General features: G+C 47.4%; 1 protein-coding gene across 2 annotated transcripts in view; it reads right to left on the bottom strand.

Annotated features, from left to right (window-relative positions):
• The window catches only part of Auh (AU RNA binding methylglutaconyl-CoA hydratase), a 92,761-nt gene that overhangs the window by 40,362 nt on the left and 35,956 nt on the right, over positions 1-16,443 (bottom strand). For both annotated transcript variants that reach the window (XM_034511063.2, XM_076939021.1), the window contains 2 exons: positions 14,039-14,131; positions 12,245-12,301 (listed from right to left, as the gene is read on the bottom strand). In XM_034511063.2, the coding sequence (XP_034366954.1) occupies positions 12,245-12,301; positions 14,039-14,131 (150 nt within the window). The remainder of the gene's footprint in view (positions 1-12,244; positions 12,302-14,038; positions 14,132-16,443) is intronic.

Below are 16,443 nucleotides of genomic sequence, written 5' to 3'. Positions count from 1 at the left end.
CCTGCAGCTCTGGAAAGCTATCAGCAATTATTACTCACTGAACTGATTCGTCTCTAGTACCTGAGCCAAAATCAAGTGACATCAGGCAACAGAGGGTTTTTAAAAAACCCTTTACAAAGAAAAGGAGATGAAGAGAAGTGGTGTATTTTTTAACAACAACAACAAAAAGTGATAAAGGGAAAATAAAAAGATAAATGAGAATTTAAAAATTCCCAAAGCAATCAACCTGAACTGTTTTGTATTTGTTCTCACATGTCATTCATGTCTGCAATATTTTCCTTTTTAAAGGCTCAAGCCAGAGTTTATCAAAATCACTTCCTTTTTGGCTGAGGTTAAGGTAGTGTGGGAGCCTCCACCTGAGCTCAGGGGCTCCCGGCTGGGGAGGCACAGCTGAGGGAGCAGGTGCAGGAGGCAGCGGTGGGGACAGAAGAATTGGTAGGCCACAATGGCGGCAAATGGACAGAAGACCGGACACACACAAGACCTGTGTAGACTGCACAAGCTGTCAGGTCTAGTGACCCACAGACCCTGAAATATATTCAAGGCCACTTTCTTGTGAAAAGAAAAAATAACCAGGGGAAGTGAGGTGAGGCAGGGGAGTGTAAAAGACCGTTTTAGCTCCACAGACGAATCTTACAAGTGGCAAAAGTTTCCTTGACAATGGCCATTTATGACAAAGGCACTGTCACTCTCCCACAATTCTGACAGACAGTCCTCACGTCTGAGAGACGTGGACAGCAAGCAGTATGTCCACGTCAGAGAAAAGGCAGTCCCTGACCACAGCTGGTACTCCTTCAGTCACCGCCCTAGCTCAACTGCACCTCTGAGAAGGCAGTAAAGCCCGAGAGCTTTTTGGCAAGATAGGGTGTACAGGTCTGGTGATGTGCTCGGTCCTTTGACAAGAGAATGTAGCCTGGTGACTCTGGCATGGGGCAGAGTCACCAGGCTACATTCATTTTAATCCCCAGTCCTGCCTAGTCCCCTCAAAAGGAATGAATTTGTAGAAACCAACACTAATTCTAAAATTCATGTGGAAACAAAAAGGACCAGGAATTAGCAAAACAACTGGCTAAAAAAAAAGTAGAAAAACAAATATAGGTGTTTTCAAGATTCACCATGTGGACTGGCACCAAGCTAGACAAATAGAGACAGAATGCCAGTCTGATCTAATTCTACGGAGCTATAGCTACCTTAGAGACCCAAAGACAGAAGAGAAAGTATTTCAATGTATAATGTGAAGACAGGTAGGGATGCGCCTTACACCACAGATTAAAACCAGATCACTCGACACCCTAAACAAATGGGAAGCCAGCTGGTCTCTGTCAGCTGGAGACAGAAGTTCAAGCACAACCCACTGAGGAGCAGACAGGATGGGCTTCCCCAGTATCAACACCTTCAGGTCTCTGAATGATGTTAAGAATGGGGGAGCTGCCTGGCTGTGGTGGCACACCCACGCCTTTAGGCCCAGCACTCGGGAGCAGAGGCAGGTGGATCTCTGAGTTTCAGGCCAGCATGGTCTAGATAGTGAATTCCAGGATAGTCAAGGCTACACAGGGAAACCTTGTCTCGAAAAGAGAAGCCACCCATGGTAGAACTCACACTGCTGGAACCAGTAGCAACTCACCAAAGCCACACTGACAGTATGAACCGTTTGAGTCATGAGCACCCACCTCAGCTAACTGAAAGCATTGAGCCACGTGGAGGCTTATCTACAACCGCTCTCAGTGGCTCTACTCACACCAGCACACCAGCCGACAGTAAAAATAAGCAGATGTCTGTCCAGACAGAAAGACTGTGGACTTGAATAGAATACATCACCATTTAGCAACAAAAAGGAAATTAATACTGAAATTCACAGTGTGGATGAACTCAAAAATAATTATGTAAGTGAAGGAAGCCAAACAGAGAGGACCACATACATACAATGTCACACGATGAACTAGGCTGTGGATGTGACTCGCTGATAGAGTGCTCACCCAGCACCCGAGGCCAGCACCCAAGCTCAGACCCTAGCACCACCGGAGAGAGATGATAAGAGTATCACTCTACAGATCAGTGAGCAGTCCTGGGCTGCATGAGAACACTGAGGTCCCGGGCATGTTCACTACCTCCACCGTGGTTATGGCTTCATGGCTGTGTCTATATCAACACTTACCAAACTGTGTGTTAAAATATGTGCTGTTTATTGCACCTTAATTTTAACTTGTTAAAGCTATTAAAGGTTTTCATACGGAAGAAAAACTATACCAAGCAACAATTAGGCAGCAACAGTACACCAGGCAGCTGGGATCTTCCTTCTCATCCTCTTGTGGGCTAGATACACAGGTACACAGGTTGCTCAGGTACACAGGCTAGAGGTCAGACAGTAAAACATGACAGATGAACTGCTGTGTGTGCTGCAGTGTATTCCCAATCCCCGTCTTCCAAATCAGCTCACTATCAATTCCCAGATGAAATACTCATGGACGCACCAAAACATTCCGGGAGCTAAGGTTTTGGCAACTCATACTTCAGACTGGAGGCACAAGAGAATCAGAAAGCCAGTACCAAAGGCTGAGGAATTAGCTCACTGACAGAGTGCTTACCTAGTGCAGGGGGCAGCTGCAGGCAGAACTAATGTAGTTTCTTTTACTGTCTCTGTCAGGTAAAATGTGTTTTACCCGACTGTTGGGACAAGCCTAGTTTTCAGCCATCTGCTTGCTACCATACCATGATCACTTATTAACCTTATATAGAGACAGAGTTCCATACAAATAAGGAAATCAGGTTACTGTGATAACAGCTGGACCAGAGGAATGGAATGGGCTGCTCACAGAATGATCGATGCACTTTTTGAATATATGTTATTACTGGGTATGTGATATGTAAACACAGACACACAGAGGCATCACAGTGAGTTCATGGGGATCACAGTATAACTTGGTGGGGTTGATTCTCTTTTTCCACCTTTACACAGGGTCCTGGGATTGGACACAGGTAGCCAGGCTTTTGCAGCAAGTGCTTTTAATACAGCAAGTTCCTACATGTTGAAAACAAGGAGGGGGAAATGACCATGAGGGTGGGCACTGACAGCAAGGCTTTCTCCAGAGTGCAGTTCACACACTCAAGACTCCCAGGAGCCCTCAGGGCCAAGCCCCTCAGACTCCAATGCTGGGAACAAGTGTGAAACTTCTGCAGATTTCAAAATCCATGTGGTTTTATATCTATGTTCTTTCTATTTTGAGCTCATTTTTTTGCATAGATTTTCAAAATTAAATCAAAGTTCTTAAATACTCTTTGCATATAGCTGTCAACATTACCAATCTAATCTATGCCCATGAAGGCTCCCCAGCAGCTTTGTCAACTATGTCTAGATGTGGCTGTGTCCATCAAGGACCATTAATTAAAGATACTGAGTCTGAGATACAAACTCTGTTCGTTTTTCCTGATCTGATAATTACTTCATTTTACCTTCTTTTTGGGTGGATGAGGGGGGGTGCTGAGACCTAGCCTGGACCTCATAGCAATTCTCCTGCCTCAGAATCTAGAGTGCTGAGACAAGGGGCTTGACCAATGGGTCTGGCCAAGCCACCCTCTCTGCATGTGGCGCTCCTCTTTAGCAGGTCACAAAGTCTCCATTGGTGTCTGGACTACAGTTTCTGATGCGGAACTAGCCATGGTAACTGCTGCTGCTTTATAAGTATGTCCCGTGTGCCTCCTACCTGAAAGTTTTCTTGCACTCCAAGCAGTACATCTGATGTGTCTGACCACAGTCCTGTGGTAGAGCTGGCTGGGGCCCACGGGCTCTCCACTGGGTAGGCCTGCTTCATTGCTGCTTAGCTCTGTCCGTGCTCACTCCGTTTCTGTGTTCAGTTATGAGGGTCACCTTTTTCTTCCCTCCTTCTAGGACTTTTGGAAGCCTAGACATTAACCTTTCAGTATCACTGTGATTCACTTTCTTAATTCTGAGTAAATTGCTGCGGGCCTGTCCACCTATTTAGACCTCAGACTCGGTCTCCACTTTCAGCTGCATTTGACAACTCTGTCTACACAGTGGGTTTCCTGTAGTTTTCTCAGACCTACCATTTCTGTTTGCTGGTACAGGCTAAACTACCCTAGCAATCTGAAATGCTCTAAAACCCTACTCTTTGGTGAGGAAACATCAGACTTGCAGATCTGGGGACAGACATCTCAGATTTCAGCTTTTCCAATGAGTCCATATAAACAGTCCACAATTAGAAAGGCCGGATCTGACACTCCCAACCCCACCATTCTGGATAAAAGATAATCAACTGGTGTGTTTCATCTTTCATTTATGTTCTGAATATTTTCTACATTTCACTGTGTTTTAACTGTGTTCAAAATGCACTAAAAGACCCAGACTTAAGGTCTCAAAGTGGCAGATGCCTTAGCAGCTGAAGGACCACAGTGGCCAATTCTAAGTCCTGCCTGCTCTCTCCTATGACAAGGTCAGACACACATGGCCTCCTCCTCTGAGAGGCCAGGGTAGTTCCCACTTATCCTGGCCCTGGAGACAGAGGGTGTGGATTTCTGGGCTCAGGACCCTTTCTTGAGGTTGTTACAGGGGAAAACAACGAATCCCGTAGTTTTATCCCCAGCCCAGACGGTGCCCCTCTCCTTGGCATTTAAGAGAGCATCTAGATATTTAAGAACCATTTTTAACCAAATATCCAAATAATGTCCAAAACAGGATTCTTGGCTGCAGTTCCACATCTCAGGAGAAGGCAACTGCTCTTTCCAAAACCCTTGACGCAGTCCCCACGTCCCCACATTATTATCATTATGTTCCTGTCCAGCCTGCCAGGAGATTTTCCTAGACTTGTCTTTAAAACACACCCAGGATCTGACCACATCCCTGTCCAGGCCATGCCACAGCGAGCAACGCCACTGGCGCTGGTTTCCTGCTTCTAGACTCAGTCACTGTTGTGCGCCTTCCGTACACTGACAAGAAACCTATTAAAGTGCCGACTCACCTGCCCTGGGTCCCCTTTTCATTGGGGATACAGACTGAAGTCATTGCGCCATGACCAATCCCTGTACAATGTACCCTCTAGTGCGTCCTGCTGTGGCTGCAAGCTTCTCCCACCTCAGCCCTCGGTCCTGGGTGCTGTCTTTGTCTAGACATTCTTCCCTGATCTTTTAAGTCTTAAGCCTAACTCCTATGAGACCTTGTCAGTGAGGGTCCCTGGCCTCCTGGCTGTAAAGCCCCACCCTCCTCAGACCCTGCCCCTTGTTTTGTCTACAGTACTTTCAACTTCAGGACTGGCTCCTGTTCTGCCCGGGGCTGCAAAGGAAGGTCTGTGGTGACTGTAGCTCGTTCTCACAGTTATATCCACTTTCTACAACAGTGCAGGACCCGAGAGCTGTCAGTGAACTGAAGAGATATGCCCGGCACACAGGGAGTAGCGAGGTGGAGAGAGAGAGCTGCAGGCCTTACCAACTGGAACCAACTGACTTTCCTCAGGAAGCCTCATGCGACCTACACTGTTTGCACTAAACTCAGGACTGCTGGTCTTAAGTTTCTTTTTGTCTCTGTTTGGTTGCAAGTTTGGTAGTTGGACATGTGGGTGCATGTGTACTCTCTCCTACTTGATCTCAGAAGAGGCATTCCAAGGCAAAAAGAGAGCCTAAGAACAGCAAGGAAGTCAGGAAACAGCTCCCCCAACACACACACACACACACACACACACACACACACACACACACACACACACTACCCTCATCCCCAGTATAGATTGAACTGAGGAAGTGACCCTGGAGGGCATTTCAGGAAGCACACGGAGAGCCCTCTATTAGAGTATTCAGAAGGGCACCCACAAGCAGCGCGCTAGCACGAGGCCTGCAAGGCTGTGCACCCTGCGCAGCCTGGAAAGACCGCATTGCTAAGCCTCTCAGGTCTTATTTTGCTGTGAAAGGGCTCTCCTTCCTGAATGACCTTATCCGCTGGCTTTGGCACAGACAGACCTCTTGCTATTTATGAAAATCCAGCTCACCCTCGCAGGATAGTGATGACTCAGGGCTGAGGACACTCTAAGATAAGCTCAGATTCTGATGTAAATTCTAGGGGAGTTGCAACAAAGGTTATAAACAGAGCTTCCAAACTCAGGGCTGTGTTAGCAACAAAACACACTGACAGGATTTAAATGTCAGTCATTACCTCATAGACACGCCTTAACATGAAGCTTCTGGAGAATGTGCCAAGTACACCTACCCAGGCCCAGTGCTCATCCCTGACAGCGGGAAGAACAAAACGGGCGGTGGGGCTCTTTCTCTCTCTCAATACTACAACACAGCCTCACCCATCGGTCTGCAAAGAGGATGTTAAGTTACTCTTCTATTTTAACCAGGTAACAACCCTGTCCAACATCTCCTTTCAGTGCCTACAGCCAGACTATTCAACCTAAACCCAAACATGCAGTGTGTGAACAGCCCACCATGGCCGCTCACCCTGCAGCCCCAGCACTGGGAAGACCTGGAGTTAGAGGCTAGCACAGGCTACACTGTAAGTAAACAAAAAAAAAGATAAAGTCACCCAAGAAGAGAGAACCTCAATAGAATATTCCCACCAGATTAGTCTATTTCTAAACTGATTCATTTTATTGCCTGATGTGAGAGGACCCCATTCAGGGTGAGTGGGACAGGTGGTCCTTCGCATGCCCTACAGGGAAGCAGGCTGAGTAAGCCATAGAGAGCAAGCCAGGGGAGCCCCATTCCTCTGAGGTCTGTGCTCCAGTTCCTGCCTCCAGGCTCCTGCCCTGACTTCCCTACAACAGACTTATAAACTGCAAGGTGAACTCCCTTCCTCCAAGGTTGCTTTTGGACACTGTCTTTATCACAGCAATACAAACCCTGACAAAGACCCTGTTAAAGGACAAAAAATGTACCAGTGCCAATAATCAGACATCCAGATGCCTTAGGAAGAGCCCAGCATCCCTGTGCAGATGTTCTAACCAAAGCTGCACAATCTCAACGTACTCAAGAGTAAACATGGCGCACGCTGAACTGGGAGATCCTGTAAGGCGACTGCCGGGAACTGCCAAGGTCATCAACACACTGAGGAAAGACCCCACTCACAGTTGCACAAGCCAGAATTCTGCATCAGATCCTGGACCAGAAAGGGCATTTGTGAGGAAGCTGTCAGCACAAGAACGTGTGTCACTGCAGCCCAGCAGGTGACACTGGCACTGCTGACTGCCAACACTTACCAACAGCATGGTCAACACTCCTAGATGTTCTCTAAAGGCTGGAAGGAGGAAGAGAAAGCCTGAGCTCCCGAGGGGACAGAGACGAGCAGTTCACCCCCTTCCCAACATCATGGAGGGCTAGAGTGGGGACCTGACGGTGTGGTTGGATTGCATCTGACTCAACCTGACAGTAGTCCAGTAGAGGTCACCTGAATTTAGCACACATCCACATTCCTTTGTGCTGTCCATTGATATATATGTGTGTGTGTGTGTGTGTGTGTGTGTGTGTGTGTATTACATATACATATATATATATGTAATTTTAACACTAAATGATATTGTAATAAACTACACTTGAGAATTCTAATCTAAGTTACATGATTGGAGTGGTTTCATAGTTGAGCTTTTTATCCATTTATTAAACATGTCAGAAGTAATCACATTGCTGTTCAGGCCCAAGCTCAACTTCAAAGAGAATCAAATGCTACTGTGATCAGCCATGTCCTGAATGCTAGTGCAGTTGCACTGAAGGATGAGCCTGAAGAAATGGCAGCAAGAGCAGAAGCTAAGTCTCCTGGTTCCACCCAAGGTACAGAAATCCACATGGGAAGCACAGTGTCACCCGGACAAACCTCCAAGTGCTGGTCAATACAGAGGTGTGGGTCTGTGGGAACAGAGGGGGATCCCGTCCTACAAGACACATCTCTAGACCAGACACATTTCACATACTTTGCTCAAAGACATTCACTTCCTCCAAAGCCTTAAAAAGGGAACTGAGGCATTTACGTCTCCTGCAGTGATGCTCCCAGACCCCGCACAGATGGACTGTCCCTTTGTTCATTTTTAGCTATTTTCTGGAAAATAGGAAATGCAGATGAGATTCATATTGTAGCCAGGTCTTTCTGGAAGACCATCCCCTCTGAACAGGGGATCTAGAGACCAGGGAAACCTTTTAGCCACTGGGCACTAAAAAAAAGGAAAGTAGGTAGTTTTAATAGTTATTAGAATGGCCTCAAAAAGCAGGTATCTCAGAACCTCTTTCATGTATAGCAAAAAAATCACCAATTTAGAAGCAGAATTTTTAAAAAAAAAATTTATCTTATCTATGTGCACGTGTATCCTGGGATGCCAGAAAACAACTCCCCAAAGCTGTTCTCTCAGGCCAGAGAATGTTCTAAAGTCAGTCTTCTCAGATGATGCTGGCCATGAAAGGGAAGGAGAGGGGAGAGGCAGCAACAGGGAGAAAGGCTGAGGGCAATTTGCTACAAGCTTGCAGACTCACCCTTTTAACTAAGACAAAATCTCATTTAAAAATAAATTGTTCTGCAACTTAAAACAGTGCCTTATTTTAAGAATCAAAATAGTAATGTACATGTGCCGAATGCAAGATCTTGGTGAGTCAAGAAGAAACAAACCTCTTTCAAAGTGAAAACTGCACCCTACTAGCGCACTGAGGGGTGAGCCATGAACTGATGGCGTTGCAGGTCAAGGACATGCTAAAATACAGTCCTCAGACTCCATTACAAAATACCACAACAGACCCCATCCCTCACAAGTCCATGAGGAAAACACCAGTGCACTCCAACTTTTATTATGGATGTATTTAGTAAAAGTTAGGAAGCAGTGCAAACTCAATCAAATCTTCAGTGGTCCACTGTGACAGGCCCCGAAAGAACCTAGTGTATGAGAGAAAACTCTGATGTGTCAGCCTTCAGCTTGCACTGCCTCCGGGGAGCTGAAGTCAGTCTGCCCACAGCTAATCTGAGCAGGTACTCTCATACAAACACTCCAGCACCTACTGGGCTCACAAAGCACTTCATCTTCAAGACACAGTCAATACCCAATCAGCATCGCCCACAACCAGGGGCATTTGCAGCTATTAACTGGCAGGCGTCCCTTACACCTTACCAGGAGCCCACTGCCAGTTTCCTAAGGTGACTGTGATAGATCACCACAGACAGTGCTAAACAGCACAACGGGGCTCTCTCGCTATTCTGAAACAGAACTATCAAATGTGCACCAAGCTCACCAGGTATGGTGGTGGCTCACACCTGTAAGCAGCCCTTCGGAGGCTGAGGCAGGCTAGCTATGGTGGGTTCAAGGACAGCCTGTGAGGGATACAGAATGACAGCTCACTGACAGACAAGACATAAGTCAAAACATACAAGAAAAAGAGCAAGCATGGGGAGGGGAGTAGGGGGCATGGGGGAAAGGAGGGGAAGGGAAAGAGAAGGGGGCTGATCCTGTAGTAAGACAGCGCTGCTCAATGTGTGTGTGTGTGTGTGTGTGTGTGTGTGTGTGTGTGTGTGTGTGTGTGTGATCAATCCCCTGCCCTGGCCCTCAGATTCTGGTGCCTGCAACACTCGGCTTACAGGTGCATTAACTCCCGTGTTCACGTGACTCCCTTGTGTCTGAGTCACTGGATTAGAGAGCTCACTCAGATAATCTGCGATGACTTCCTCTTAAGACCTTTTATTCCCATGCACGATGACCCCTTTTCCAAATAAGGTCGCATTCACAGGTTCCACTGGAGAGGGGGACAAGATGGGACACAGCAGTCAAACACTGGCCTTCTAGGATTAGTTACATCCTAGTTAAAAGAGGTTCAGGTCTGGGATACAGCTAGGCCGCAGAGCTCCAGCAAGCATGCCTGAGGCCCTGGGTTTGTCCCCAACACCATAAAAAAGACAAGTCCAAAATATATCAAGTCACACTTCCAAAATTCAGTTTTATTCCACGAGTTATCAACAGATAGGCCATTTCTCTTATGACTCCTTCTCCTGGTATCCTCCTTGCTCACTGTAAAGAAGGTGTGCACAGCAAAGCGGGCACAGGTAAGTAGGAAGGCCCTGGCCACAGGGATATAGCTTTCAGGGATGGCAAAAGGAGCACTCTCCTCTTGGTGCTGTTCTGGGTAGACTCCACCTCCCTATCCCCAGACTTTAAGGATGGAGACTTCAGGGAGTGTTAACAGCCAGAGGACCTGGCTGAAAGCTAGTCACTCTACTCCTATGCCAATAGTTGTTCTTATTTGGGAAAACTACCACAGGAGGGTACTGTTTGAAGGATTAATCTTTTTGTAAACTTAAAAAGATTTTTGTAAGCTTCAGGGAATCCACTCCAATCTGCCTCTCACAGGTCAAATGGACCCAAGATAAGTACTGTCAATTAACAACAACCAGTTTCTCTCCCCACCTGCCTGCGGGTGAGATCTATTTTCCTTTTCCTGGTCCTAGGACACCCCAGCCCACCCCACCCCTTCAACTTCCAAGACCATGTGCCTAAGAGTTTCAAATGTACACCCAAAAGACCAAGAGAAAGTTTTCCTCCCTAAACTTTATCTTCTGCTTTAACGACCGACCAGGTGTTCTCTTGGAATCTGCATCCAGGAAAGCTTCAACACAGTTACTGACAGGTGCTCTGACCCAGTCTCACAGACTGCTTCAACTAGGTCTACACACTCCTACCCACAGACGGTCCCACAACCTGGACAGCAGTAAAACAGCGGCTTTTGTCCACACCCCATAACAAAGGTGCCCCAGGGTCACCAGGAAGAAGTCAGACATTTCCACTGCCCCTCATGCATTTATAATCAACAAAAGGCTGGGATGTTTGGTTTCAGACCTGGGACAAGGGACTGAGGTGCACATTTTACATATCAAAGCAGACATGGCTTCCAGGTCCTCCCAGCATCCCTCAGTCCCTACCTGGCATACCCTGCCCCCAACCCTAAACTTTCCAGCCCAGAGGCTGGGCTGCCCTTCCCCCAGAGGCTCCTCCCTATATAATCCAGACATTTTGTGTTTTCTCTCTCTATCCCCCTCCCTCCTTCCCTCCCTCTCCCTCTCTCCCTTCCTCCTCTTCTCTCTCTATCCCCCTCCCTCCTTCCCTCCCTCTCCCTCTCTCCCTTCCTCCTCTTCTCTCTCTGCTCCAGCGACCTTTCTCTTCCTCCCCACCCCCACCCCAAATCCTTGGGGCCAGTGAACTTTCCCAAGCACAGCTCTTCAATAAACCTGCCTTTAATATATTCTAATTTGGCTTGAATTGGCTCATTTCACCAGCAGAGAAATAACTTATCAGGTACTATATAGTATAATGCACCCATCCTTAAATGACACATTTCTCAAAGAATGACATCACAAAATGGGAATGTCTAAAAACCCTATGAATCACAACAGCAAAACATTCAAATTTTGGAGGGCACATAAAGTATTTCATTACCGAAGGTAGCAAAGTACATTCTTAAATGGCTTTTTAAAAGGAAGGCCTCTCCCCCACCCGAGAACACACACATTCCCACAGCTGCTGTCCTACTATGCAGATAGAGAAAAGACAGTCTAGAGTCCAAGCCACTAGGGTAATTTAAACCCAGAATGTCCCAAAAGCACCCCACCGAGGCACTACAAGGAGGTGGGTGGAGGAGGGGCCACCTAAAAATAGAATTAGTCAGTAGGGTACTGACAGGGACCTGAGTCTCTTCTCTGTCTCTCTCTCTCCACTTCCCTCTTTCTCTTGTTCTCTCACCACTAGGTGAATTTGCTCCACAAGCCTTCCAGAAGGACTACGACGTTTAGCTCAAGCACAGACCCAAACAGTAGAACAAGAGAAGTGAACTGAATCCTCTGAAACTCTTGAGCCCAAACCAACCTTCCCTCCCACAGACAGCTGCCTCTGGTGTCTTGTCCCAGTGGCCAAAGCTGGGCAGCAGCAGAAGCACCATCTCCTCCTACACTCAGGGTCCGGCTATGGACCTGACACTCTGGGATAAGGGGACATAGGTTCAAATGCACAGAGCAAAGTTTCAAACTGGCTGTGATTCTGTAAGGAGACCGTGCAAGCAGTGATATCAATATGGACCACGTGATGTCGCAGAGAACAAGCAAGTGCAGGCAGATCCCCACAGGCCAAACAGATGCTGAGCAGCTCTGCTGGGTGCACAGCCAGCATGGCATCTGCCTCTTTAACCCAAACACTGCCTTCCCCATGACCACAGCTCTGCCCGGCACCCACATCTGAGGCCAAATCAAAGACACCAATAGACGAGAGTGAGCAATTCATACCTCCTCCAGGAATAATTGCCAACTTTGTTTCAACCAGGCCCATTTTTGCAGAGGAAGCTAAAAAGAAATAAAGAGAATTAAGTGACAGGCATGTCATCACTTTGCAATATGATAACTTGAAGAAGCAAGGTAAGATTCTCTGAGAACATTGTTACCGAGTAAACTGATGTCACAACTTTTAAGCAACTACTTTAATTTTTTGTTATTAAAACATAATGATTCATAATAACCCTCTACACCCCCCACTCCCCTGCCCTACCCCCAGGAGAACACAGGACATTTTTTTTTTTTTGTACAAAACTGCCTGGCAGTGAGCTAGGTCCCAGTGGTCAAAGTACTATCGTGGTGGTACCACCCACCTCTGAATCGGATGCTGCCAGCAAGGAAGGCCCGAATCCCATTAATGATTTGGAATCAAGGGAGAGACAACACCTGACAAGTACAGATTCCTTAGCTACCAAACAGTCCCCAGACCAAACACTCTATCTACTATCAGATAAGGCCAAGTGTCCAGTTACTTTCTGACAAAAGGCCCCACAGCCTGAATGTCCCTTGGGCTATTTCCCACAGCCCTGCCTCCAGTCTGCTGCCTTTCTGAATGGGCTGCAAGTATTGGTTTCTCAGCCTCAAACTCATCCTCCAGTACCAGGAAAAACAAGTGAAGATCATCACAGCGACATGGGAACCCAGAATAACACCAGGAGGAGGGGAAAGCACCCCAAGACATGGGCACATGAAGCCACTAACAGGCAAACTTGAAGGCCTTTAACACCTGTCATGAAGCCACAGCAGAGGTGACAGCATGAAGCAGGGCTCTGTGATGACCCCCTGCTGCCCACCCCACCCTCTCCTTGGTGTCGAGACAGAGGGCAGGGCCCAGTGTGCTAAGACATTGGAAGACAGTACGAAGAACAAAACACAGGGCAGACACACGGGCTGAGGTACCCAACTCCTTCACTCCCTCCTCTCCAGTCCGGCTCCCTCACAGACACTCAAAAGGCTCCAGGAAGGACAGGGAGTGAACCATGTAAAGGGCCACTGGCCTCTGATCAGCACCCAGCTTCTCACAACTCTCTCGACATGGTGCCCTGTAGCACTAAAAAAGACAGAACTTCAAAGGATGAAGTTGTCACTATGGGAACCAAGTCACTACATGCTGGAGCAGACCTGTTTACAAACCGACCCCACAGGTGAGATGCACACAACTACAGGCACACGCTCTACTTTCAATGAGTCTAGAATGGGCAGCCCTAGGGTCCCAAATCAGATGTGTCCTTCTACTGAGGCTGAACAAGGGATGAAAAAGGAGTTTCAAACACTCAGCTCAAAAGGCAGCTTTTCTACCTGGAACTACAAAACCACCAGGCTCCATGAGAAATTCTTCAGTGTTCCACTCAAGAGGAAGCAGAACAAAAGTATTTGGACCTGAGGAGTGCACACCCCCATCACCGCCGCCATCAGTGTGTGCCCTAAGACCCCAGGCTTCTTCACTAGCTTATTCACCACACAAAACAGCAGATTCCATTTCAAGACTCTCATGGAGTCCGTTCTGTACTCTGATCATGTCTGCCCCCACACACACCCCATTCCTCATCACAAAATCTCCTTTTCATGCCTTTTTTGGCTTCTGTCTAGATTATACACAAGAGAACACTGAATGTCTTTCCACATGAGGCTTGTTTCAATAAACGTGTGAATCTCCCAAATTCGTTGATTTTCATGCAAATAACATCACTTTATAATTCCTTAACCCAAGTTCCTTTTTAAAATTATGTTAACAGGATTAATTCTCACCTGCTACTCGAATGTCACATGCTAAGGCCAGCTCCAGACCTCCTCCTAGGGCAAGACCGTCTATGGCTGCGATCGTGGGTACAGGGAGGTTAGCTGAAACAGACAAAGTAATTCCTCTGTTACTCAAAGTAATTCCTCTCTGCACAGTTCATTTCAGAGTGTATTTAAAAGAGTGTCCCATGAAGACTTTATGCCTCTTTCATCCTCAGTACAACACAAGCCTTCCCAGCATTCCTCAAAAGCTTTCTGTGTGGATTACAGTCAGTCCACCTTTGAATGGAGAACACCTCTGAACCACTCGCATCCCCGAACTGCCTTCAGGATTATTTTATTGAATTCTATAGCCTCATAATCTAGGACCTAAAGTCTTTTACAAGGTGTTTAACTCATGCAAATTCAAAACCGGATAATTTATGAAGCATTTTGGAACTCCTGGCCCTTTGTGGACTTGGTGCTTAGAATGCAACTTGAGACATGGCATCTGCTCAAAGAAATGCAAGGTGCCACTGGCCACAGAGGGCAGAGCCCAGGCCTCCAGCCCCAAGGAGAGATGGTGTACAAACGCTTCTACCACAGTTCTCTCTGGCTCTGGGATCCTGAAGCAGACATGGGAAGGGGCAGCATTCACAGAGCCTACAAGAGAGTGTTTCTGGAAGTTTCTACAGTAGTAGGTTTCCATATGGCATTTTTGAAGGTCACTGTGTTACCTTTGGTCCCCCAATCCCCTCTCCACCTCCTGCTGCCTGCTTTCTCCCCCGCTTCCCTTGAAGCCCACACCACACCCTTTCCCCACTGTACTGACTTGCATGGGGATTCTAATCTAACATCCATCAACAGTCTTACCCAGGATTGACGCCTGTAAGCTCCAATAACAACCTGCCTGGCAAGTCATGTGCAGTGGTGCAATGGCTGGAGCATGAATGCTACTGCAGTAAACGGCCACTCTCTGACTGCTTGAAGCCCACTCCACAAGAGAGAATGTATGCCAGGTACAGCTAACTGGGCCCCAAACCTATGGCTGGCTAGGTCATAGGCCAAGGGGAGAAGCTGATACTGCTGCCCTGCTCAATGGCCATAGTAATAAAGTACCCCTTACACTCTGATCTTTATATCCAAAGATTGGTACCTCTCTCAGCTTCCTCAGTGGAGCTTCATTTTGCCATAGATGAAGATTCGTGGAGAGATCCACAATTGGTCAATGTGTGGAGAATGAGACTCAAAATGAAAACCCCGAAAGCTCAGGAGTCCATGCGGGAGAAGAGGAAGAAAAACTAAGCCAGAGATCGTGCATGTCTGAGGCCAAACATTTGCTGGACGTGACAGGGACACTGCACACATGAGCATGGGTTGAGGAGGGACTCGTGAAGTCTTACCTCTAGCAACTGATGGCTGCTGAGGGGTTGGGGGGCGGGTCAGTTTTCTTCAGGGATACAGGCTCTGAAAGCCTGCTCCAGTAGGTGGCCCTAGCACTGAAGTGGGGGAGCACACATGAAGCTGAGAGGGAAAGCGGGAGGAGGTAGGGAGGAGTTGGAAGATAGTATATGGTGGCTGGAGAGATGGCTCACAGGTAAGAGCACATGCTGCTCCTCCTGAGGACCTGCGTTCAAGTCCCAGCACCCTCGTACCCTTGCAGGAGCTCTCGGTGACCTCAGGAATGCTCAGTGTAACCTGCCCCTGCCATTCCTTTTCCGGTTTGCAGGTGAAATTCACCAAGTACCCTTGTACGATTAACCTTTCCTTGTTGGAGAAGTGACGTCTGATATTAGCAGTGTGTTGGACAGCAACGTTTTAATCCATTGGGTCCCTCGAGGCCAAGGCTCCCTCACTCAGTTCTCACGCTGTACGGAGGAAGCATGGCCCGTGTGACAGCCCTTCCTCCCAAGCCTTCCAGACAAACAGCAGAGCAAGTATGGCCAATTCCTACACACAGGAATGTGTGGGACTCGGTAACCTTCAGGAGCTGTGTAGACTTTACGGGAGGCCAAGAAATGAGCCTGTGTTGTTTTGTATGAAATAGCCAGCCTTGCTTCTCTTTCCCAGGCTGCAGAAAACAGTCTCTTTCATAAAATTTTTAGGAAGGAATCATTTTTTTTATGACAAACTAACAATGAAATCTGTTCTAGTAATATTTGTAAATCTTCACTAGTGAATACTTTTTTTAAAATTGTGTGTGTATGGGGGGGTGTGGGGACAGGAAGGAATGGGCACAAGAGTGTAGTTGCCTGCAGAGGCCAGAGGTGTCTGAGCTCCCTGTGTTGGGGGTTATGGGTAATGCAGTGCCAGCACTGATCTGAGGCTCAAGCAGACTGTCTGCACAGCCAGACAGTCACACGCAACCCAGACAAGTGTGATGTGGGGTCAGCTAGTAAGGACAGTCCCCAGCCACAAGTGTAAGAAATAGAGCA

Source organism: Arvicanthis niloticus, chromosome 8 (genome assembly GCF_011762505.2).
Source record: "Arvicanthis niloticus isolate mArvNil1 chromosome 8, mArvNil1.pat.X, whole genome shotgun sequence".
In the NCBI taxonomy this organism is placed as follows: domain Eukaryota; kingdom Metazoa; phylum Chordata; class Mammalia; order Rodentia; family Muridae; genus Arvicanthis; species Arvicanthis niloticus.
The sequence above is the reverse complement of the archived record's forward strand: the minus strand, read 5'-3'. Positions and strand labels throughout refer to the sequence as shown.